General features: G+C 47.9%; 1 protein-coding gene across 1 annotated transcript in view; it reads right to left on the bottom strand.

The window, feature by feature from the left end:
* Window positions 1-492: 492 nt before the first annotated feature.
* The window catches only part of Atp6v0a4 (ATPase H+ transporting V0 subunit a4), a 41567-nt gene continuing 30682 nt past the window's right edge, over window positions 493-11377 (bottom strand). Inside the window, exons 15-20 of the mRNA XM_057765274.1 lie at window positions 9825-10038; window positions 5028-5129; window positions 3843-3944; window positions 2982-3099; window positions 1882-2053; window positions 493-1009 (exon numbers count right to left, since the gene is read on the bottom strand). Coding sequence (XP_057621257.1) covers window positions 916-1009; window positions 1882-2053; window positions 2982-3099; window positions 3843-3944; window positions 5028-5129; window positions 9825-10038 — 802 coding nt within the window. The 3' untranslated portion in view covers window positions 493-915. The remainder of the gene's footprint in view (window positions 1010-1881; window positions 2054-2981; window positions 3100-3842; window positions 3945-5027; window positions 5130-9824; window positions 10039-11377) is intronic.

The raw sequence follows: 11377 nt of genomic DNA, 5'->3' as shown, positions 1-11377 counted from the left end.
ATCTCCTCAGGTGCTTGGGGGATCTCAGACCCAAAGGATAAGGAACCCAACCGTGAGGCAGTCTCCTTCCCTGTATGCTGGTTCCCAGAACCCGACCCAGTCACTCCAGCCCAGTGTGGTGACAATAAACAGTGCCCAGGAATGACGTCAGGTTGTCAGGTTTCATTCCTCAGGACTTAGTGATGTAGAGAGCCAGGCCAGGGCTGGGCCTCCCTCTACACAGAGGCATTAGCTGTGCTTCTGGTAGGGGTGCCAATGTTTGAGGAAGTCCCTAAGCTTGTAACGCTAAGCCCCTGACAAGGAGAAAATGCAGAGAAAACACAAACCTGATCCGTCCCCAGAACTAGGTTGTGTAATTCCATCGTCCAGTGTTGGCCTCTAACTGTAGATGCTCTATGGCACGGATTAATTTTGAATAAAGACATTTTAAAGAAACAGTGAACAAAGCAGATATTTATTTTCATGATTATAATACTTGAAATACTGCAGGAGATAACAGGTGTGCTGGCTGGTGCCTGTCAGCTGAACATTGGGGAAGTGGAGGCAGGGGGAGTCAGAACTCAAAGTCATCCTTGGCTACGCAGCTATTTCCAGGATGGTTAGAGCTAATGAGACCTTGTCTCAAAATAGACACAAAGTAAAACAAAAATAAACTATTACAAGATAGTGGTCTAGTGTCCCCTCCCCCATTTCCCAGTTATTGTAGTATTTGACCATTTGGCTGCACATAAAGTCCCAACTGAAAAGAGTAGCCCTTGGGTTACGTGGTGAAGTCCTGCCAAATCCCACGCCTCACACAGCTTCTCACTTCACTGTAGCCAACAGGGTTGCTGCGTGGGACTCCTGGCCTGGGCTGACATCAGAGACGAGAGTGAAGTCCTTCAGTTGGCATCAGCACCAGGGACGCAGAAGAGCCTACTCCTCAGCAGCCCCTTCCAGGACTTGCTTGAAGGAGAAGGGGGAGAACTTGGAGCCAGCGCCCTCATAGAACTTGTTCTGGAACTCCACCCTGTGGTGATGGGAAGGGCAGAAAGAGCAGACTGAAATGTGGGAGGCTGCGGGGTAGCAGCAAGGCCCAGAACACCATGGGAACCAGGCGACCTTTTAAGCCTCCCTCTTACCACGCCCCCTCCTCCCACCTCTCTTCCTCAGGCTTCACGGGCCACAGCACATACCTCCCCCACAGCCTCCATCCAAGCAAGGATGCCTCCCCTCCATGCTCTCTGTCTGAAAACCACAGTGCACAAGGCGACAACTCTTCATGAGGTCGTGCGTGCCTTTCCACCTGCACCCTGACTCCCAGCTGTGGGGTCCATGCTAGTACAGAAGGAGCAGGAGCTTGGCCTGCATTTTTAAGTCATTCGATGATCAGTCTCACCCACAATCATTTCTGTTCTGGGACGTTACGGAGGCGCACACTTCACGCCGTGGAGGGCAATGTTAGTGTGGAGACGGGAAGCTCCAGCTTTCTCCACTCAGTATGTAAACATAAAAGTGTTTCCGAGGACTGGAGAAATGGCTCAGCCTTTAAGAGCACTGGCTGCTCTTGCAGAGCACCTGAGTTCGATTCACAGCATCCACATGGCAGCTCACAAGTGTGTGCAACTCCAGTCCCAGGTGATTTGATGCCCTCTTCCGGCCTCCACAGGCCCTGCACACATGTGGTACAGACATACATGCAGGCAAGACACTCATACACATAAAATGAAAAAAATCAAAAGCTTCTAACAGTGGAAGCAGCACATATGCATACGTGTGAACATATGTTACATCACGCACATCACACAAACAGATGACTAGACCGAAGTTCCGAAGATGCAGCTAAGTTGTGGTTCTGAGCAGCCAGTTAGCCCTGCAGGCTGCCCTTCCCCCAGCTCTTACCAGTGCAGCCGGAGGGCATGCAGAAAGGCCGAGAGGCCCTCCATGATCAGGAGGATAGCGACGGTCAGGACGGCGAAGACGGCAAAAATGATGAAGACCCCGACGAGCCCTCCCCAGCCCCGAAGGCGAAGGCCGATGTTCATCACCATGGTCCAGAGCACCTCGGACAGCTCTGGGGGAGCAAGTGGGATATCCTCAGCCACCAGGTGTGCCTGCTCAGTACCCCTCATTTCCATCCTATCACCTCAAACCCAGAAGTCCCTCTGAAGGCCGAGCGGAAGCTCCACCAACACAGCATTGCTCGCAGTGGCGGCCGCCCTTGCGCACTCTGATCGCCAGGAGCAGCCAGCTAGGGCTATCGGCAGCAAAAGGAGCAACTCCGAACAACACGAGACAGGCACAAAACATGAGACAGGCACAAAATTGCTGACCCTAAAAGAATGCATGAAGCATGGTTTGTTTGTCTAGGGTCTGAGGGGGTGACTGGAAATACGAGAGGGGTCCTTAGCCGTGGGATTGGGTATTTCAGAGCGTATTCACTCTCGTGGTCTCGCTCTCGCTCCCTCGCCCCTCTGAGCGCATGCGCGCGCGCGCGTGGGCATGCGTGCATGCGGTGTGTGTGTGTTAGAAAGCGGCCTTCCACATGCGTGGTGTGTGTGTGTGTGTGTGTGTGTGTGTGTGTGTGTGTGTGTGTGTGTGTGTGTGTGTGTGTGTGTGTTAGAAAGCGGCCTTTCACTGGAGCCCCACCACAATAACACTCTCATCTCAAACTTCCAGGCTCCGGAACTATGACGAAAAAAAATCTGCTTCTGGCTGGAACCACCCCGTCTGGGGCATTTTGTCATGCCAGGCTCAAGTTAAGATTCTGTTCAGGCAATTTCAGAAGTATGGGAAATTATAGTAAGCTGCTTAAGGAGTTGACAGACATCCAAGAAAAACATTAAACAGTCGTTATCATACTAGTATTAAGTAATGACTATCAAGCAGTCATTAGCATACTACAGATGACCCAGAGAAGGCATTATTGCTCATGAACAGAGTGAGTCTGTTTTCTGGGTGATATGATTGGCAGCCCCACCCCTCCCAGCTTGCACACTCACCTGCGTGAGCCAAGCTGAGGGCCCAGAGACGAAGATACGAGGCTGTGTTGGAGATGCAGCCCAGGCAGTACTCGATGGTATGGATGGCCTGGTGGACAAAGATGTCTCCAAAGTTGAACTGTAACAGAGAATTTTTGGTCTCGTTTCATTAATTTTTTTTTCTCCCTTCTCTCCTCCTTTTACAATGAGAACGTTAATTTCCCTGTTTTATTACAGCAATGAGGTACAATATATATCAATGCATATTATGTAGCAAGTGCTCATCATATCACGGTAATTGCAAGCTTTGAGTGTCTATCTTCCACGTCAGTAACAAACTAGATCATAGGGCTGGAGAGTTGGCTTAGCAGTTAAGAGCACGGGCTACTGGCTGTTCTTCCAGAGGTCCTGAGCACAGTTCCCAGCACCCACATGGTGGCTCACAACCATCTGTAATGATCTGGCGCTCTCTTCTGGCTTGCCTGTCTACCTGCAGGCAGAATATTATATACATAATAAATAAAATCTTTTTAAAAAAAACAAGATAGATCGTAGATCATCATCAGTCATAGTCGCCCTGGGGCAGGATAGAAAGGGGAAGTTCTGGAAGGGAAAGGGACCCCTCACCCAGGAATCTAACGGCTGAAGGCTCTTGCCAGCAAGCGTCAAGGGTTCTGAGTGCTGGGGTTAAAGGCATGCACCCCCAGCGCCTGCCCTGGGCTTTCTTGAACCTGCTAACTCAGGAGCCACCAGGCTGAGGGCAGCAGACCCCCCAGCTCGTGCCTGAGTTCACGCCACACCCTGTGACTATCAAGATTATATTCCAGTTCTAGATTTGGTGCAAACTGAGAAGTCAGCCTTTGGTGCTCTGGTCTCAGATACCTCCTCCTCGTGGTCACCCTTAGTCCCCGCCGTCTTCTTCTGAGCTGAGGCGCTTGAGTGGCTACCCTCAATGTCATCCTCGTGGATCGTGAAAGACTGAAGCTGTTGACAAGCAAGGAGACAAAGACAGCAATTAAAGTATTAGCAAAATAAAGGGCTTCACTCAAGGTTAACTATGTCCTCTCATTCGTCATGTTATAGTTGTTTTGGCTTTTTGGTTACGTCATTCTCTTTCTCCAGGCCCCCACAGGAACAATAGTTGGGGTTAATCTCTACCTCATACCTCGCACCTTAGAAAAGTAGAGTTTAATGCCTACAGTCATTTAAAGCATTCGCAATCTCAATGCAGGCTGCGGTATCTTGTGCACAAAAGAAGAAAGCAGGGGTCATCTCAGTCTAGTTGGACCCCAGTGTTCCCTAGGAGGGCATAATCTCCCTAAATCCAATTCGGTTAGGTTACTGTGCTCCCTGTGTAAATCTGAGGCTCCAGGCAGTTTAGGAAGAAAAAGAAAAAAATCAACTGGAGTTGATATTTAATTTAGCAGTAGGAGGAAGTTATTTTAAATTAAAACCGGATTTTTGAAGGTGCCTACCATGGGGTTTCCTAAGAGAGCCTATAGCAACATTCTAAGGGAGTGAAATTACAGCCTTAGAAAATTCACAAAGAGCAACTTGCAATGTTCATTTTAAAACTCAGATTATCTGGGGAGGGCATAGTGATGTATGCCTGTAATTCTAGCACTAGGGGTGCAGGTGCAAGAGGGGTTGCTTTGAATTAGGCTAGCCTGAGCTACATAATGTATGTCAGACCAGCCAAGGCTATATAGTGAGATTCTGTCTTTGAAAAACAAAATATAAAGTATAAAATTCTCCCGTGTCTAACCAACAAAACAACCGAGTCTGAATGCTTATAAAGCTTCTAAACCTTCAAGGACAACTGGATAGGATACACACACCCTGAGCGGAGTCTGAGGAACTTCAGACTCACCGTGTCTGAGAAAGGGAGGACCATTGTGCTGGAAGTAAAGGGACCCCTGTGGGACTCCACCGAAGGACACACGCTTGAGGCCAGCCTTGCCCTCCAGGCCTTGCAGGGAAACCCACCACTCTCTCCCCGTCCCAGATTTCCGTTTCCAGGAGAGTGTGCTGTGACCCACAGTGGACTAACTGAAAGACAGTGCGTACCTGAGATTTCTGGTGTTTGGCTCTGAGGAGAAATGGCTTGATCAGAAGCATCCATGGCACAGAGATCAACGCGATAATGACAAAGAAAGTCTGGACTTCTTGCTGCAAGATCAAGAATGACAGCAGTCATGAGGACGGCCAGAAGTACTCTGCCCACGCATGGTGGGGCTTCGCATTCTCGGGGCGAAGGCGGGCAATCTGGAGCAGTCCGATCCCGATCCCATTCACCCTCACTTCTGCTACATTCTTGGTGTAGACAGACAAATGGCCATCCTGTGGTGCTCTGTGCTCAAGGAAGGATAGAAACCACTTCTTTTCTTCCTTATTTAAAAAGATTTATTTATGTATTATATATGCAACATTCTGCATCCATGTATGCCTGCAAAGCAGAAAAGGGCACCAGATCTCATTAGAGATGGTTGTGAGCCATTGTGTGGTTGCTGGGAATTGATCTCAGGACCTCTGGAAGAACAGTCAGTGCTCTTAACCTCTGAGCCATCTCTCCAGCCCGAGAAACCATTTCTGTGTTGCTTATGCACTATGTAACCCTTGTAATACACTCACGTCATGAAGTCTTTCCAACAGGAAGTCCTCCTGAGATACACTAGGAAGACAGCACTAGGCTTCCCTGGCCCTTTAACCCTGCTTGATGGACAGAGTTACTCTAGTTCCAGAAGAAAATTGGCAGGTCACACGACTCCAACCGTCTCTCTGCTGAAACCAGCCCTTGCGTCATTGTATACTAAATCAATAATTATATATTCTCAGTGTAAGGTGATTGTTTGAGCTCTCTCACCCTCCCTTTGCCTATCCCCCTCCCTCTTCGAGAAGGAAACCAGGAGTTTTCACGCACTCTGATGGTCTACCTCAAGTCCCCTCAGGGACTGGCATACCCACTGTGTACTCAGAACCAGTTTCTCATGGTTCCACATCTTGAGACCCAAGAGGAATTCCCAGCTTCATATTTCCTTTCAGGGCTCCCCTCCCCTTGACACACACAGAGCTTATTTTACAGGCTCCTCATCCACATTTCCCAGTTCTGAGGAGCCGTTCAGCTACCGTGTGGGAAGCTGCTGTTAGGGAAGGTGTCCTGACTATGGGGTAGGGACAGGAAACTGCTCCCAGGCTGAGGAAGTGCAGCTTGTGAGCCTTCCTGCTTCCTCAGCTGCTCTTGCCAGCTCAAGGTTCGCTGCATCAGGAGATGGTCTGGGAGTAACAGCATAAGACCTTTTACCCAGTGGGAGCATTTTATCTGCTCAATGCCTGCTCTGTTTTACAAGCTCAAAGGAGGGAAGGGCACGTGGCTGTCTTTATGCAGTGAAGCCCCTGCACACGAAGCCACCTCACTGCCATTTGCCCATTTCACAACCAGACCTCCCAGCCCCAGATGACATACAAAGTGCCTATATGTGCCTGTACGCAAAGACAGCCGGAGAGCAAAGCTGAGACTTTGGTGACTGCCATTTCTTCTAGCCACGTGACCCCAGACTGAGGTTATGGAAATCTCAAACCATGTCAACATAATTAATCTTCATAGCAGGTCCTAGGGAAGGCCGCCAACTCTCTGTAATGTTTTTCAATACAACAAGAAGTTGGAAAGCCACCACTCTCTCGCTGCAATGCCCCACACCTCTTCCAAAGGAAACAAGCCCTGGGCCTCTCTACAAGCAGTTAACACTGGGAATACCTGGTTACTCTAAGGCCAATGCCTACAAGAAAGGGTTTGTTTGGGAAATCCAAATAAACCAGCGTGGAGTAAACGAGCCCTTAAAACACTCTCACTTTGTGCCAGCATTCTGGGGCCAGCCCAAGGTTGTTGTGTGTATGTTTAACAAGCCAGACACAAAAAGGCCCTCTGAGGTATGTTTCCTCTCTGATTATTATCTAAAAGCATCTCTTACAAAAGCCGAGTCAGGCAGAATGCTCTCTTCTTGCTCAATGCCTCTGGAAGGAAGGGAACATGGCTAGGAGCCAGGAAAAAAGCTCAAAGTCAACTAGGAACCTAGTGTTTACAGTCCCTGGCAGAGGATGTGTCCGTGGAAGAGCCACCTGTGCGATCCCAGTCACATAACTCTGTCTAGAGGAATTAGACAGGAGCGGGTCTTCCATTTCTGAAAAACCTGCCCTCAAAGCTGTCTCAGTGCTGGGCGAGGCCGCCGGGGTGAAAGAATAGTTTGTGTTGCCAAAGAATGATTCACTGAGTTCATTTTCTATCTAGCTCCTAGGGAGCGTTTTTCTATTGTTTCAAGATAAAATAGTCTTTATGGGGAGAGGGAAGGAACACGCCGGAGGGGGAGCCGTGAGGGAGGACAAACGGGAACACAGTATAATGACACATGTGTGATGACGCCATGAAGAAGCCCATGACTTTGGATGTTCACCGAACACTTTCTGGGATACCTAACAAATAAATTATATCTATTACTGAAAACAGTAAGATATACTTGATCATCTCTGCAAGTTTCACATCTGCATATCTGTTGGGCAAAAATTATCTCAGGGGGCTGGAGAGATGGCTCAGCGGTTAAGAGCACTGCCTCTTCTTCCAAAGGTCCTGAGTTCAATTCCCAGCAACCACATGGTGGCTCACAACCATCTGTAATGAGGTCTGGTGCCCTCTTCTGGCCTGCAGGCATACAAGCAGACAGAATACTGTATAAATAAAAAATAAATAAATATTAAAAAAAATATCTCAGAGCCTGTACCTCGAGGCCTGTAGGACAGAGAAAAGCCTGGCTTGAGTTTAAAAGATAGTCTCAAAGCTACCCAGAGAGCACAAGACAGCAAAGTCTAGGTAGACGCCCCCTCCAGCTAGAGGGAGGGCTTGGCTGTCTCTCATTGGCTAGAGGTGTCCCCGCATCACACGATGTCACTTAACCTATATAAGCTGATGCTCACAGTAATAAACTGAGTCTCTGCTTTGACTTGACTCCCTATTGCATCTGATTGTACTGCCTCATGGGGCTGCAGAACAGGCAGATAGAACACTCAGCTTTCCCTGGGGAATAAGGAGGCTAAGGAAGCCTAGCACATATCCACTCAATCAAAAATACTAAAAGAACTCTGTAGTGAACACACAAAGACCCTTTGTCTAGTCATTATTTCCCTAGAACTGGTATGATCACCATTTACACAGCATTGACATTGTGCTGGCTCCCTAAGTGATCCAGAGCATAGAGGGTGGAGCTAGAAAGTCTCTACACCAATACTATACTACTTTATAGAAGAGATTTGCGTGTTTGGGGCTTGGGGATCTACAGGGATTCTTTTTGTGTCCTAGAACAATCTCCTGTAGAGACCCAGGGGCAGCTATTAAGAGGCTGAAGGCAATGGAGAAAGTCAGAGTAGACATAGCACCCATGGAAGACCAGAAAATAGAGTAAGGTCTGGCAGACTTTGGGACTCAGGGAATAGCATAACCCTGGCTCACAGTTCCCAGAAACTCACCATTTACGGGAACAGAGGAACTTCTGCTCTTGATTTTATCTCTATTTCTATCACGTGAACCTTAGTGCTGGGGGAGCTCCTTCCGCTCCTTCAGCCAATAGCCTTTAAGATACCAGCCCACTTGGGCGTGGTCTCCCTGGCTTGAAAAAGCAGCAGTAGCTGCACACTCCCCCCCCCTTTTTTTAGGTTATAAACTGATTGGCCCATTAGTTCAGGTTTTGTATCAGCTCTTATAACTTATATTAACCTATTATTCTTATCTATGTTAGTCACATGGCTCGGTACCTTTTTACAGTGGGGCAAGTCACATGCTGCTTCATCGATGATCTGGGAAGGACTGCGAGGAATGGGCTTCCTTCTTTACAGAATTCTCCTGTTTTCGTTGCCCCGCCTCTACTTCCTGTCTTGTTGACCCACCTATACTTCCTGCCTGGCCAATCGGTGTTTATTTAAAACATGATTGACAAAATACAGACAATTCTCCTGCACCACCTTAGCTAGAATTTGCTTCTTTGTTGTTGTTGTTGTTTGGGGGGTTTTGTTTTGTTTTGTTTTTTGTTGAGACAGGGTTTTTCTGTGTAACAGATCTAGCTGTCCTGAAACACTCTCTGTAGACCAGGTTGGCCTCGAACTCACAGAGATCTGCCTGCCTCTGCCTTCTAACTGTTGGGATTACAGGTGTGCGCCACTACTGACAGGCTTAGAATCTGTTTTTTTAACAAAAGATTTTGTTTGTTTGTTTATTTGTATTTAGACACAGTTTCACTGTGTAGACCTGGCTGGCCTGGAACTCTGTGTAAGACCAGGTTGGTCTCAAACTCACAGAGATTCACCTGCCTCTGCCTCCCACATGAGATTTTTAATTTTTCTTTTACAGTTACCTACATATTTATTTTGGGTGCATGTGGAGGTTAGGGGACAACTTGCAAAAACTGGTTCACTCCTTCCACTGTATGGGTCCCAGAAACTAAACTCAATCAGCAGGATGGCAGCAAGCACTTACCTGCCGCTGAACTATCTTGCCAATCCAAGATTTTTAAACCTTTAATGTTCTAATCTGGAGCACTTTACCACTCAAGCCAATCCATTCGAAGGTCATATTTTCCTCTTTTGCCAGCCAGTTTTCAACTCAACAATGATGTCCCTTGTGTATTACCCCAGCAGGAAGAGTGGGAGCCTCCTAACAGCTGTCTATACTCATTCCTTTACTTAATGAGAACGTAATGTTCTTCTCTGAGCGCTAAGACGGCTCAGTCTTGTAGGGAACAACTCTTGGCGGCACTCAGAGAGGGTGAGAGAGATCTTTCAGAACTGAGTGGGCTGGAGGAGGGATTTTCAAAGCAGAGCTACCTGATGGCCATACAGGGGTGCATTAGCGTCACTGTAGTCAAACAGAAACATGCTGATGAAGTGGATGAGGATGCTGGGAGCCTTCTGGGATGTGTGGGCATCATACCGACACCACTTGAAGATGATCATGAAAACCAGGTATCCAAACAGACTCAGCATAAAAATCATCTCGGGGATGAACTGCAGAACGATGTTGTGGGTCCTTCTGAAGTAACTAGGGGTGGAAGCCACACAGAGAGGGAACGTTAGCAGAATGTCTGTGCTTAAGCACCGTCCCCAGAGCACACAGCGCTCATCTCCTTCTTGAGCAGGGCTGGCAAACAGCTTTACTCCCCTGGCAAACACAAACATGGATGGGTAAAAAAAGAGAAAGGGAATACTGAGAGAGTGCTTTTGCTCGCACAGATTCAGGGAAACTAGGTCTAGAAGGTGCTGTCTGGTGATTTGACCACACCTCTCATGGAGATTTTGCTCCCAAGACACATTTGAAGGTGAGATGAAGCAGTAACAGACACTGGAAGCTCTTCTCCCACTCATGCGCTAAAGCAGGTGTTGCCAGTCTACAGCCTGGGGACCAGATGCAGCCTGGAAATTAAGAATGATTCTAATGTGGGGCTGGAGAGATGGCTCAGAGATTAGAAGTACTTTCTGCTCCCCCCGAGGGCCCAAGTTCAATTGTCTGCAGTCACATCAGGTGGCTTGCAGTCATCTTTAACTCCAGTTCCAGGGGTCCAGCACCACTTTCTGGTACCCCACACATGTGACACACACACACTCTCTCTCTGCCTTAATTCAGTAGTTCTCACTTTTTCACGGTTGGGTAGAAGAACATTAAAGACTGTGTCTGTCATCACAGACACTCCAAAGGCTGAGGCAGGAGAATCACATGTTCCAGCGTTGCCTGGGGTACACAGTGAATCACAAGGCAGTCTACACAACTTAATGAGACCCTGTCTCAAAATTAAAAAAAGCAGAGCCGGGCAATGGTGGCACACGCCTTTAATCCCAGCACTCGGGAGGCAGAGGCAGGTGGATCTCTGGGAGTTCGAGGCCAGCCTGGTCTACAAAAGCTAGTTCCGGGACAGGCACCAAAGCTACAGAGAAACCCTGTCTCGAAAAACAAAAAAACAAAAAAACAAAAAAACAAACAAAAAAAAATGGGCACCGAGGTTCCCATTAATTCTGCCTATAATCAGAATGGCCCCCACGGGCTCATATTTGCACACTTAGTCTTGAGTTACTGGCCTGTTTGAGGAGGATTAGAAAGCTTAGGAGGCGTGGCCTTGTTGGAATAGGTGTGACCTTGTAGGAGGAAGTGTGTAATTGGGTGGCTTTCAGGTCTCAAAAGCCCACACCAGACCTGTCTGTCTCTGTTTATCTCTCTCTTTCTCTGCCTGCAGGATTAGGATGTAAAGCTCTCAGATACTGCTCCCCACTGTGATGATAACGGATTAATCCTCTGAAACGGCAAACAAGCCCCTGACTAAATGCTTTCTTTTATAAGAGTTTCCGTAGTCATAGTATGGTCATAGCAGAACAGTGCCCAAGACACC

Source organism: Chionomys nivalis, chromosome 1, assembly GCF_950005125.1.
Source record: "Chionomys nivalis chromosome 1, mChiNiv1.1, whole genome shotgun sequence".
Classification (NCBI taxonomy): domain Eukaryota; kingdom Metazoa; phylum Chordata; class Mammalia; order Rodentia; family Cricetidae; genus Chionomys; species Chionomys nivalis.
This window is presented reverse-complemented; position numbering and strand designations above follow the sequence as displayed.